Genomic DNA, 14,227 nt, shown 5'->3' on the forward strand with positions numbered 1-14,227 from the left:
TAATAAACAGTCTATCTCAAACTGGTTTTCTCATTTTACTCAGGATAACATCAATTTAATTTTCTATGGTTATTTGGTATTTGGAGAGATAGAAAACCAGTAAACCTTAAAGTCAGTCTCACTAATTTAGAAGATAATCTCTTAGGAGAAAATATGCAAAAGAAAACTGAAAATGCAGTGTAAGTGGATGATAAGGCTGAGTCCATTATCCATAACACTCCTCTCTTGCATCTGATTTGCCATCACTGCTGGCTCAGAATGGAGATAAATATTAATTGCGTGTTTGTTCTAAAGAGGGTCTTAATGGGAAATGAGAGCTGAATCACTGTGGAACATCCTTCCTTCAGGGAATGGTGACTCGTGGCATGCCTCCTACATGCCAAGCACTGAAAAGACTCAAAGAAATGACAAACTCCCAACAGTCTGCATTTCAGTGCAGAAAATTCCCAGCTAAATAAATGACAACAGTGGAATATGTACTTCTGCTAAGAGATGTACCACGTTCCATGATCACACAGAGGAAAAGCACCTAACTTACCCTGACTGGTCTGCAAAGGTTTCTGAAAGGAGGTGACAACTGAGCTGTGGACAGATGAGTTGGCATTTGGGGTGAGACTCAAAGGTGGTGATCTCAGAGAGCCTTTTCAGGTGCAGGAAACAAAATGAGTAAAACATAAACGAGGATGATACAGTGCAGGCTGCTCCCAGGAAACATGGAGGAATTTGGGGGGTGAGAGAGAATTTGGAAAAGTAATGTCTTGATGGAGAGTCTACATTGAATTATACAAGCATACTTAAAATAATGTTTAATACAAATTTATGGAAAATTTAATTATGCAAGTATAATTTAAATAATCTAGTTTTTTAGACTCTACAAAACACAGGAAGACTGATAAGTGGAATTTTTAAAGATTAAAGAAAGGAAGGAAGGAAGGGAGGGGAGAGGGAAGGGTATGAGAAGAGATGGAGGAAAGCAAGGACAGTGAAAGAGGAGGGAAAGAGGAAAAAGAACAGAAAGAAACAGGAAAAGGAGAGGAGAGAAGGAGGTAGGAGTTGAGAAGAGAAAAGAACAGAAGGAAACAGAAAGAGAAAGAAAATAAGCAGAGAAACCATTAAGAATGTGCTAAGAAAACATTAAGGGTGGAGCCGGGTAAGGAATAAAGAACAGAGACAGGACAAATCGTTCCATTGTTTGGAGAGATACAAATCAGGAAGACACCCAAGACAACTGACATTTCCAGCCTGACCTGAAAATAGGAACCTAGAAAAAAAGGAGAGGAACACAAAGTTGTTTCAGGAAAGCAGCTAACAACTTTACTTCTACACGTGTTGACTTTGAGATGCCAGATGGAATATTGAGGTGGAGCTATTGGAAAAGACTCTGATGCTGGGAGGGATTGGGGACAGGAGGAGAAGGGAACGACAGAGGATGAGATGGCTGGATGGCATCACTGACTCGATGGACATGAGTTTGAGTGAACTCCGGGAGTTGGTAATGGACAGGGAGGCCTGGCGTGCTGCGATTCATGGGGTCGCAGAGTCGGACATGACTGAGTGACTGAACTGAACTGAACTGAACTGACCTGTCCATCAGCTGGAAGAACAGGTCTTAGAATAAGCTACTGTTTATTATAAGATTCCAAATATGTTACTGAACACATGAAAGAATGCATGTGCTCTTTGAAATCAACAGATCATCTAAATATTAAAGGAGCAATGCTGGAGAAGTAGAATTCCTAAGTTCCTCACAGTAGCCCCAACTTACTTTGCTTTTAGGATCCAGACACTTCACACAGCTCTGACCACGTGATGGGGAATGACACAAATTAGACATGCTAAGGGCATTCTCTGCCTCCACACCCATTCCTATACTTACTTGTAGGTAAAGAATAAAACCTAATTACACAACTTTAAAAACATGGAAACTGGATCCATCTCCTTAACATTGAATCTTCATAGAAAAACCAACCTAAATTGTGCCTCATAACCAGAAGAGGGGAATACAACTCTGAGATCAACTATTAACTCATAAATTCCTAAAAATAAGTCCTTCAAACAAGGGGAATATGAAGTAAATCAAATACATGGACAAAGTGTCCCTAAAATATGGGGATAAAAGACCGCATCCTTAATTGATGAAATCAAAATTTGGCCCTTACACACTTTATCAGAAGTATTTTCTGTAGCCAAAGTACCAGTGAAAAAAGTAATTGAAAAAAGACATATCAGCAAAACTCATTATCTTTTCAATGATTTCAACTATAAGCTAGTAAGTTCAAATTAAAGCAGCATCACACTACAGAGACTGGATAAGAGACCATCACAAAGTCCCCAAATTCAGAGTCCCGCAAAATCGATGAAGTCCCCAAATTCAACGTGACTCAGAGAATATGTATCAAACAGCCCTCGTGTACCATCTTGTATCTCCTCCCTTGGCCTGTTTGCTTTTCTGGTTGGAGTAAACTCAGTCTTACAGTTGAGAAGGCCTTATATCTTAGTGGTTGTCAAGATAGTTTTCTGTAGCCTACTTACCCTGGTTTACATCTCACTGACCCACTTCCGCAACTCTGTGAACCTGGGCAGGTTACTCTCCTCTATGCTTACTCCCTCCTTTTCTAAAACGGACATAATGGTAGTGTCAACTTCAAGGGTTTTTATGAAGATGAGCTATTTAATACATGTACAGAGCTTAGGTCTATATGCACATGTAAGAAACCCTTAATAAATGCTAGCTATTATTAGGACTGAATCCAAAATTGGGGGAAAAAACAGGGCATACATGTAGTTTTGATTATATAAGCTAAAAAAATAAAAGAAGGATTGGTCAAATTTAAAGTAATACAGAAAAATAAATTTTACATTTGATTTTCAATTAAAATTAAACAAGGTCTTCTTCGATATTCTGAACATGCTTAACACTGACTTTAAGCTTTAGAATCCTATCATGAAGAATTCAAGAGGTCTAAGGGCTAATGATTCTCAGAAACAAACTCCATAAAGGAAATCAGAAAATGAAAGAGAACCGCTCTCCTTCTCCCAACTTTCCTGGGGTTAGTACACTCCATATGTATCTGTGTCTCCAACAGCTGTGTGTATGCTGTAATTACAATGACCCAAGAAAAAAAAACACCGAATAATCTGCTGACTTGATATGGCTAGCAGAACATGCCATTTGGGGATAAAATTTTTATTAAGAGTTGAATAATGCTAAATTTGATTGAATGCACAGATAGCCACGATTCCTTCTTCTAAACATTCTGCCTAGAGAGAAATACAGATATTCAAGAAAGTGATACATGTTCTCCAAACGATAGCAAATAAACTGAAAATCCAAGAAGGGTTGACATTTATCAGGCTGACCCTCCTATAACAAAGCCCAATGGACATTTAACCGTCATGCAGGTAAAAGGATTAGTGAAAATGGTCAAACTATTCTATTCCACCTGGGTGGCTACATTATCCAGCTCAGCTATCTTCATGATGAAAATAACCTGGTAAATGCCAGAACTTTGCTTTGCTTTTACGGCCTTAGGTTGAGCATATGTTTTATTTTGCACACTTTATTACTTGTTAAACAGACAAAGTCCTGAAAAATAAGTATGGCTTCACAGACCAAACACTCTGTACCCTAGAGAGAATCTGAAGTGACTCAAGTCTCATTCACCAGTTTTTTTTTTTTTTAAATGCAATTGTCCTCAACTCAGAAAAACAAAGCAAGAGAACCTCCTAAGCTCCACAACTTCCCTCTTGCTCCAGATCAAAGGAAACAGAAGGCAAATAAATAAATATTTGGAGGTTAAAATTCAAGAAAAGTCAAAATCGACCAAAATGAGATGAATGTTCTCTGGATTTTTCTCTTTTTTCCCAGACCAAACTGTAATCCCCTGTTCAAAGGAGTGTATGGGAACATGTTAAGAATCTTATAAAGCTCATAGAGTTAAATATGTTGAAAATACAAATACAAAAGATGACTTCCTAGCTTGAAAATCTGTTCTTCTTGCTTCTAACATGACATACTGTGCAACTCTGCTAAAAATATATTTATAAAACAGAAACATAGTGCTCCTAGCTCAAACACTAGACAGTCACTGAGATTCTTCTGCTAACCTTAAAAATTTCATTCAGGGTTAAAATGAATTTAATAGCTGGCATCCTGTAGCTCCCTTCTTAGAGGCCTGAATAATGCAGAATAACAGGGAAGGTTTCCTAATATGCAAAGGCAACATATACATCATGAGCATTTATAAACTTGAGCTAGCCTAAACACTTTCCCGTGGGAAGCACAACTTGACAAGACTCTGACTTTTATAACCTGATCTGAGGGCTAAGAGCTCCCCCATAAAGATGACGCAAACACCCTAATGCACCGCACATTAAGCCCCAATGAAACAGCAACGTCCATGTTTAACAACTCAGGCCTCCACTCAGCAATGGTTTAAATATAAGCATAATAAAGCAGATTAAAAAGAAAGAGGCTGTAATTACTTTTAGAAGAACTCAATCTCTTCTCCTATTATTGGTGAGCCTTAAAGGCTGAACACAGGTAGCAAAAATCACATAAAGGGTTGCATCCATCATGTTGCATCCATTATTTTTAAAAATTTAAGCATAGTAGTCGATAAAACATGCAGGGGAAATTTAAAAATTGAGAAAATAACATCCTGGTCTAGTCCATGAGTCTTAAGCTAGCCATTATATCTTTCCTTGTTTCTTCCTGGAAAAGATCAATATTTTTCTTCTGATTTCAGGGCTGGGTATGCTACCTCACGGTGTGGGAGGGTCAGGGGGCAGGAGGGATCTGAATTCAACAGGTTCAGAAATGCCTGTCCTGATTTTATGATGAACCTTTGAAATGATGTCCATTATCTGGCTGGAAATTTTTTGATTATGAAGGAGAAAAAGACATTCTTATTTGACATTCTTTTTTTTTTTTTTTTTTACAAATCTGTAATTCTTTGACTTCATGATGTATAATAAAGTTTATACAGAAGTGGATATGGTCAGTTACAAACATGTCCAAACTTCAATTATTAAAGCCAAAGAGATGTCAAATAATCTGAACTTGAAACTAGAAATCTTCAAATTTGTTTCAACTGTATCTTTTTCCCCCAACCCTATGTATCATGCTTGCACTCAGGTCAGTTCAAATTATTTAAAACCATCCATGTCAAACCAAAATATAGATCAAAGCCACAGAGTTCTTAAGTCCTCTATTTTTGGCTTCTGTTCCTTTTTTTTTGGCCTAAAATGTCATAAATCTCTCATTAACCACCAACTGTCCTGAATGTTAAAAAAAAAAAAAGTTAATTGAAAAAGATGAATGAATCGCTCATCTATTACTTCAACTGGTTTAAATTACAGATTGATGTTAATAATCCCTGGAATGAAATGACTATTTGTCTGTAATCCTCATATTTACCAACATCTTTCTATCAGAATACACACAAGCCATTAATTTGGTATCAATTTCTGACAAAACTGCATTAAAGAAATTCTACAGTCAGCATTTTACTTCCTACAGCTTTTAGTCTCCACACAGTTCACGTGCCAAGGAAAGAACCTCTCAAATGGCATTTCAGCAACACAAACATATGTGGATGAAAAGGGGCAGGGGGCGGAGTTCAGATGTGCTTTTATTCAATGTGTGCATATAGGGAAGCTCTCTGATATTTATTTCAGCATAAAAATATTAATAAGTTATTTATCTTCAGACATGTTTCTACATCAACATCTGGTGTGTGTATGAAGTATTCAAGATTAGCATTTGGCCTAAAATACATTCAGTGGCCTTTTCCCAAACTGAAGAAAGTTAACTCTCATTAGGCTGGTTTCTCTCTCCAATCATTTCTTTGAAAGGATCATCCACTTTTTCCATAGATCGCTGTCTCCTATTTTTAACCTATTATTTCTCTTTGGGAGGGGAAAAAAAAATGATTTTAACAAGATTATCTCCTTGCATGTGATCTCCTACCATTTCTGTCTTCTTTACTGGGCGCTGCCGCAAGGATTTAGGAGACAGCAGAGTCTAGGATCAGCTGTTTTATTTCTAGTTCTATTAGTTCAAACTCAGATAGCTCCCACATCTGTTTTATTTCTAAAATCACTGCCCAGGAAAAGTGTCCAGCTCATTCTACCCAAACATAAACTTTACTATAAATAACTAGGAACCTAACAAATAACTGTTTGGGGGAAATGGAAGTGTGTTTAAAAATCTGAATTCTTCCAAACTATAGGCCCTTAGTAATCTTGGTTTCAGAGCCTTCCTGACAGCCAGGATCAGCTTTCCTTAGAAGTTGTCCCCAGAGTGAACAAACTGAAACTCTGACCGGAAATCCAGGTATTAACATCATATTCCTCGCTAATTGTAAAACACCATTTCACATACTAACATTATTCACTTCTAACCCTTTTATCTAAGACACGTATTTGCTTTCCAATCATAGTTTGACAGCAGAGTGTATCTGACATAAGACAGTGAAATGATCTTTAATAAGACAGCAGTTCAAAGCATGTAGCTTTCATGCATAATAACTATGTTGGCTTAATTTGCTACGCCACAGAAATCATTCTATTTGTGGAAATTCACAAAGTAAGATGGAATTTTTAAGAGCGCTTTCCAAAGATGAAACTGGATTTTTTATATCTTCTTTATTTCTCCCTTAAAGTGATAAGACTGCCATTCTGACATTTTTAAAGGACGTGGAAATTTCTCTTCTGATCCCTCTTAAGAGCATTGCAAAATATATTCACTACCTGTTATATATAACCCGTTCTCCTGCCTTTCTTAATTGGCACTAGGTCAAAAGAGAGGTCTAGAACAAATGTGTTATAACTACTGAGTTGATAAAAATAACTGATATTTTCAGGGATTAAGGAGGTCAAATAAAGTGTGATGCGATTTCATTAGTTCTCTGGTACTTCTTCTAATCACTCCTGTAGAAGGTTAATATTAAACCTAATATGTTTTGAAATCCCTGGCCTAATAATACACTAAAAATCTACAGACTGTAACAGAAACTAATACACTTTCTCAAGCTGATCATCAGTGTCAACTATACTAAAATTGCTAAAATGAAATGAATACATTACTTAAGTGTCCGTTCTGCATTTCATTCTATTTCAAATGGTGGATTTTTTTTTCATCTCACATATGCCATAAACTAATACAGAGGGCAGATCAAAAAGGTATGCCATTTTTAATAAAAGTAGAAATCTAAATTACTACTAAATGCTTTCATAAATTGCCATTTTCCTTAAATACAAGAAGGAATGCTTTACTGGTCCTCACCAAGGTCATTCTGGTATCCCTAGTACTTACAATCACATTGACTTCTTTCTGAATCAATGTAAAATTTTATTTCCAAAGTTTCATTTGCAATTATGTTGCTTTTAAGTAGTACATCTCTGCACTCACCAGTGTGAGCCAGTTCTGGTCCAGTTTAGCGTAAAATCAAATCCTCATCTAAGACACAAGAAAGACTCTCCTTGAAGGAAAGACTCTCCCTGAAGGAAAGACTATAGCCAATTTTTATAATCTACAACTAGAACAAAGCATGAATTACTATCATGTTGAACCATAAAGATTAGTGCCATTTTTGGAAGACTCTGAAAACATCAAATTACCATGAAATATGTCCAGAAATATGAAGCCTAGCTAATTCCATGAAAAGACTTCTCCCAGCCTAACAGAAATGTTGGGATTAGTTTCCATGATGAGAGGCTAAAGATAACTCTTGAACACACATTTGGATCAAACAAATGTGTCTGTCTCTTCTGCTTCATCAAGCAGGCTACCCCTTCGATACTGGGAGCTTGACTTTAACATGCATGTAAGATTTCACATTTCATTACTGACAACTTTTTCTGTACAAAGAGATCACAATACAAAGCACAAACCTGTACATCATAGGTCCCGTTTAGTAAAACAGGCCTTGAGGAACTGATATCCTGCAACACACCAGAAAGCACAGATCGGTTGACCTTCTGGAAGTCTTTGGAATGGCTGAACTGCACCATATTATGAAGGGCCAAGATTTTGCTGTCCAGCTCAGCATCCTGCCTGGTGCGGTTATGCAGTCCTAAGTGATACTTTCGGAAGTGCTTAATCAGATCTGTGGGGTCGTTGCCATAGTAACCGTATCCACAGATATTGCATTTAAAGTCCTGAAGCTCTGGAGACAGAGGTGCCGGGTCTGGGTTGTCATTAACCAGTACGTCGGTTTTCGATTTATTCAGTCTGACACCCCCATCTGAAGGCACTTGTGGGTTTTTTGAGGCCACTGAAACTGGGCTTGAGCCTTGACAATTGGCTTGACCACTCTGCACTTGCCCTGTTTCCTCTGTAGCCTTCGGTGACATCTTCTGATCTTCCTTCATCTCCAGTGAGTCCCCTGATGGGGTGCAGGCCATATCTTGAGGGTCATCTGCCTCTGCTCTTTGAGGAGACTTCAAGGGCTCACAGACTCCCCCAGCAGCTGGAGAAGAGAAAGCCAACATATTTCTCTCTGTCACCTCATCATGTGAATAGGAGGGAAGGTTTCCTCCCTTACTGGAGTTTTCATAATTAAAGCCAGCCTTCTCACTCAGGACTGAGCTTTTCAAGTCCTTCTTGCTGCTAGAAGATGGATCCTGGACATGCAAGCTATGTTCCTCCTTATTATTTAGTTCTGTAGCATCACTCTGATCCGTATTTTCTGACATCTGATCTGCAGAAAATTCTTTGTTCTTTCCAGGTCCCTTGCTTTCTGTACCGACAGGCTCCAGGGTCTGACCCTCGCCTTCACTAGCAATGTTTCTCAGAGGGGGGTTCTTTTTCCGGACCATATCTGTAAAAACACAAGGGAAAGGAAGATACAGGGTTATTTGAAATTTGCAGGCATGTAATCTAATCGAGAACAATTTCCTTACTCTATTCAAGGCTTTTTAAGGCACAGAACAAAAAATTGTCTAGGAAAAAAAAATCAGTTTTAAAAATAGCAAAAAACTGAAACTGAAGCCAACAATTTACATTTAGAATTATTTTTGTCACAAAGGGTGGCTCATTTATTACTTTAAAATGATTTCATGAATATCAAGGTATTAACTATTATTACTAGCTCTATCCTTCCTATAAGTTAATCTTGCCTGCCAATTACATTTTTTGCTCAGTTTCTTTCTTCAGTTAGAGTTGATAGATAAATGTATCTATATTTATCCATGTTATATACTATGTGTAATATGTACACATGTTATGTTTATAGAGTATATATAGTTGTTTATGTTTACAGAATATATATTTTGTGTTTATTTATATGATATGTATATGTGTATATAAACAACTATAAAGTGAAACTAGATACTGTTACACACTGCACAACCAAGATATAAATATAGTTTTAACCAAAATATCCTCAGAGTCAAAAGACAGAAAGAGCATGTTATAAACAAAGTGAAAAATGCCTCTTTACTTTTAGGAAAGGAGGATAACAAACGTTTCATCTCTACCCTACTGATAAATTATGTTAAGCCCCCTTTTGAGGGGGCTTGCCTGAAAGAAGGGGGACCTGGTAGACATCAAAGTGACCAGGCTGGGCTTTGCTAGTACTCCATCCAGCATGATGGAAACCTAACTTAAGGTTTCCAGGCACAGTGTGGTGGAAACAATACCCATCCCACCATTAGGAACTCAATGGAAATTGACTAAAGTAAATATTCAGTTGAACTATGTGACATTGTCATTCTGGCAAACTGTTAGCAGTTGCCTATGGTACACCTTCACACGCTAGCAAAACCATGCCTTCAGGGTCCACAGAAGAAAACGGTGGGGAGTATAATGAGTCAGAACTCTTAAGGAGTTATGTCTAAGGAGCTAAGAAACAAACTGTATCCTGTCAATAGAAGAATGCAGCAACAAAGCCTTGAGGAGAACTGATGTTCATGGCTTGTGTTCCTAAATTCTCCAACCAAACAACTGAAACAATTCTGTAAGCCATCACCCCAACTGTCTCTCAGAAAAATTCACCTGTAGACTGACCAATAAACCAAGCCTTCTTTACTAGCTGACGCTACCACAAGGGCAGATTTAAGACAGATAGTTACATCATGATTATCCAAAATGTCCTCTACTGGAGAATCCAAATCCACAGCACATTTCAGTTGTTCTCACGTATAATTTCTCACAAGTGCAGAAGAACCACACTGGCTTTGGATATGTGGGTAAATCTTTGCTTGTGAAAAGCCGCTTATGCAAAATTTTTATAATAGGAATCACTGAACCAAGACAATGCACTAGATAGAATAAGGAATTGGTTAGAAGGTAAAAATTCACCTTCTTGAATAACGTCACAAACAGTATAACTGTACTTAAGAGAATACACTGCTTTTCTTACATGCCAGAAACATCAGTCATCAAATATTCATAGACTCTCTCACATAGAACAGTAACAACCAAAAGGAAAACAGCTACTTATAGGATGAAAGGCTGCAGTTTCAAGGGAAGGTGATAGTCATGAGCCATGTAAGCCAGCCTGGCATGGGGATAGCGGATGGAGTGTGGTCTTTACCTTGGTGTCACTACCACTAGCTCCTAAAGTTAACTAAGCCATGTAACCATCGTTAAAAAAAAATGGAACACTGGTTAAATAATTTATCTTATAACATTTGCATTTTAATGCCTCGTTTGTTGATGTTGACATTTTAGGAGACTTCTATTTTTCTGTCAGAAGAGACAGTGCTTGGGAACTTGTGCCAATGAATGGAAGACTGGAAGGCAGTTTCACTGGTAGTCAACTAAGAAGGAAAGAAAAAAAAGAGAATAAAAGGGACGCTTGAGAAATTAAAGGGACGCTTGAGAATAAAAGGGAAGCTAGGGCCTAAAATATAAGAGTCTGAGTAAAAAATATACTGCTTTAACTTGACCTACAGAAAAGGAAATCCGAATTTACAGAGTATCAGCCATTCCCACATACAAAAATGTGATGATAGGGTACAGCATCAGGCCTTTCCCTCCAGAATTTCCTGTTTGTTTTTCCATTAGATTTAACATTGCTTCCATCATATAAATAAAATCTAACAGTGATGCACCAAAATGACATAAATACAGCTATATGGAAAAGATAAAAATCTATATGAAAGTCAGGATTCATGAAGAAAAGAAGATGAAATAATCCAATTCATTAAGATTATCCTTCCATTAAAATGAAAAGAAAATGGTTTATTTTGTTGTTGTTGTTTAATCACTAAATCATGTCCAGCTCTTTTGCAACCCCACGGACTGTGGTTCACCAGGCTCCTCTGCCCAAGGGATTTCCCAGGCAAGAATGCTGGAGTGGCTTGCCACTTCCTTCTCCAGAGGATCTTCCAGACCCAAGGATCGAACCCATGTTTGCTACATTGCAGGCAGATACTTTACCGCTGAGCCACCAAGGAAGCCCCAAAATGGTTTGTGCCCACATATCAAGGTCAAGGAGATGAGAAAAACAGCGAGATCTTACTAGCAATGGAACTAAGATAAACATTTATTAGAGATGAACAGATAACAATGTGCTAATAATTGAAAAAATTAATATATTTTCCCAAAAAATACATGGATCTTGCTGATTTATTATCATCATGAAGAAATGTAATTGGTTATAGTTAAAAAACTATTCAACAAGCATTTATCTTGATTAAGAGACAATATGATTTGCTTAAATTATCATCCTTCCAAATTTCAGTGCCTTCTTCCACCCAAGAACAAACCTTTACAACTCATATGAGTCACTGAATAAAGCCCTTAATAATATACATTGCAAAGAATGTTAAACTGCTAAAACTTCAAACAAGCATCAGAAAGGTCACTTAGTTTTGTTTTGGTTTTTTTTTTGCTGTGGAGGGAAGGGGCATGTTCTTTTTAGTTGCTTTAAAAAAAAATCATGGTTAATTTAGTTGACTACACTTTGAAGTAGTTACAGAAAAAATAATTTTTTACTGGAATGATATCGCCATAATTTTTCAGAATGACATATTATGTAAATATAAGCACATTTGCAATACTTTTAAGTGGAAGAAACTCCCCTAGCAACTCATAAGTTAGATACCATAAGACTAGACCCACCCTCAAGTTATTATCTCTAAGACAAATAACAGATTGCATGACGTTGTACTGTGTGCCAAGAACTTTTCCAGTTAACATTTTCACTTGAAAAAATAGATCACATACTTGTAAAATCATACCCAGCATTGACTTCATAAGGCATGTGGCTTTAGAGTGCTTTTTACAATTATTAATTCTATTAGTCAACTAGCAGGAGGGCTAATGCAATTGTCTTAGAAGATGCTCAGAAGACACAGAAGACATTTTGAGAGCTGATCTGTACATCTGCAAAACAAAACAAAAAAATATTTTCCTTCCTAAATGATGTAAACATATTTGAATGAATCACACCTAAAATACATTAATGTGCCAGCACCACAGGCTGCTTGAAAGATACCTGATAAAAGCAGGAGCAAAGCTTGGGCAAGATTTTCTCCCTCCGCTGGGTTTTAATAAAGCAGCAGGAGAAGGAGGAACATGATATAAAAGATTACAGAAGTCATTTTCACAGCTGACTGTGATGTTGGCAAAATTAGTTAAGCTCGAACTCCCCCTGAAACCTAAGAACCACAATACTTACCTATACTGGGGTGGGGATAAAACATCTTAATAATTACAGAGGGGATCTGCTCTGGAAAAGATACAAAGTACACCTGCCAATGCAGCACAGTCACAGCTAAAGACAGGGAGTGGTACCCATTACAGTTTCCTCCAGATTCGTAGTACCAGGGTATACATACCATGAGGCTGAGAAGAGAACTATTTCAATGTCATAAGGAATTCTGTATCAGATCTAAGTACACCTTACCAAGAGTTACAGAAATGTTACATGTTATGTGTCACCTTTTTATCTATTTTGTGTTATATTTTCATTTTGATAAATAAGATTGTAAAGCTATGACTGAACCAGCATTTAACCATCCTTATATCATCATTTTTAAATTGTCTGAATGAAAGTATTGAGGTAGGGTCATAATATAATTGAACAGATATACTGTGTGTGTGTGTGTGTGTGTGTGTGTGTTCGCGTGTGCATGCACGCATGTGAATGCTAAGTCACTTTAGTCTGTACTAGACTCTTTGCAACCCTATGGACTAGAGCTCAACAGGCTCCTCTGTCCATGGAATTTTCTAGGTAAGAATATTGGAGTGAGTTGCCATGCCCTCTTCCAGGGGACCTTCCCGACCTAAGAATCGACTCTGTGTCTCTTGAGTCTTTCGCACTAGCAGGTGGGTTTTTACCACTGGCGCCACCTAGGAAACCATATATATATATATATATGTATAATCACATCAGTGTACCTTAGTCATCAGTTTTGGCAACTCTTAAACTTTTCATTCTATTATACAACAATATTCCTCACACTGACTCCCACAAAATTTCAAAATGCCAATCAAAGTAGGTCCACTATAGACAGTCATTTAGACAACAGGGTAATATATGAATAAAAAGTGAATGGACAAAGAAGCTGAAGAATCTGAATGAGCACTACAAAGTCAAAAGTGACAACTTCAGTCCTCTATTTAATTATGAGATAAAAACTGACCAGGGAACTGGATAGGGATGCGGAGGGTGATAGTGAGCATTCCCATATTTACATCACTTTCCACCTATACTTGGAGAAGGAAATGGCAACCCACTCCAGTATTCTTGCCTGGAGAATCCCAGGGATGGCGGAGCCTAGTGGGCTGCTGTCTATGGGGCTGCACAGAGTCGGACATGACTGAAGTGACTTAGCAGCCACCTATACTAACACATGAATACTATTATGTGCCACGGCAGTTAAGCAGGTTCAAAATAAATTTAGCTCCCTAAAAATGCTCTATCTGTATTAATTTTTATTACTGAGATATGACATTCCATTTGCAAAAAAATCTCAATTTCCATTATTTCCTCCTACCTTAAAAGTTTTCTTTGCATTTTTAGTGAAAGAGTTTACTGTAAAAAAGCAATAGGGTACCACAATATTTCTGTGTTGCAGTATTACTTGGACAGGTTTATGCAGTGGAAATAATCAGCATTAGAGCTTAAAATAGAATTCTAGTAACTACTTTATCTCACTGATTAAAATGCTTAAATATACAAGGAAAAAAAATTTTTTCTATAAACAACTGTGAATTATGTTCTCAAAATGGCACCTTTAGAACCAAAGGAATATGTTTTCTATTATTACC

At 37.3% G+C, this 14,227-nt stretch overlaps 1 protein-coding gene across 14 annotated transcripts in view; it reads right to left on the bottom strand.

Moving 5' to 3' along the window:
* The window catches only part of TRPS1 (transcriptional repressor GATA binding 1), a 279,514-nt gene that overhangs the window by 213,823 nt on the left and 51,464 nt on the right, over window positions 1-14,227 (bottom strand). For 7 of the 14 annotated variants that reach the window (XM_086336327.1, XM_086336332.1, XM_086336326.1 and 4 more), the window contains exon 2: window positions 7,897-8,825. In XM_086336327.1, the coding sequence (XP_086192453.1) occupies window positions 7,897-8,823 (927 nt within the window). In that variant the 5' untranslated portion in view covers window positions 8,824-8,825. Of the gene's footprint in view, window positions 1-7,896; window positions 8,826-12,178; window positions 12,338-14,227 lie in introns of all 14 variants that reach the window. The other 7 variants (XM_086336318.1, XM_086336319.1, XM_086336322.1 and 4 more) reach the window with 2 other exon arrangements.

Source organism: Bos grunniens, chromosome 14, assembly GCF_055505025.1.
Source record: "Bos grunniens cultivar Pamir isolate PY7600 chromosome 14, Bosgru_T2T1.0, whole genome shotgun sequence".
Lineage (NCBI taxonomy): Eukaryota > Metazoa > Chordata > Mammalia > Artiodactyla > Bovidae > Bos > Bos grunniens.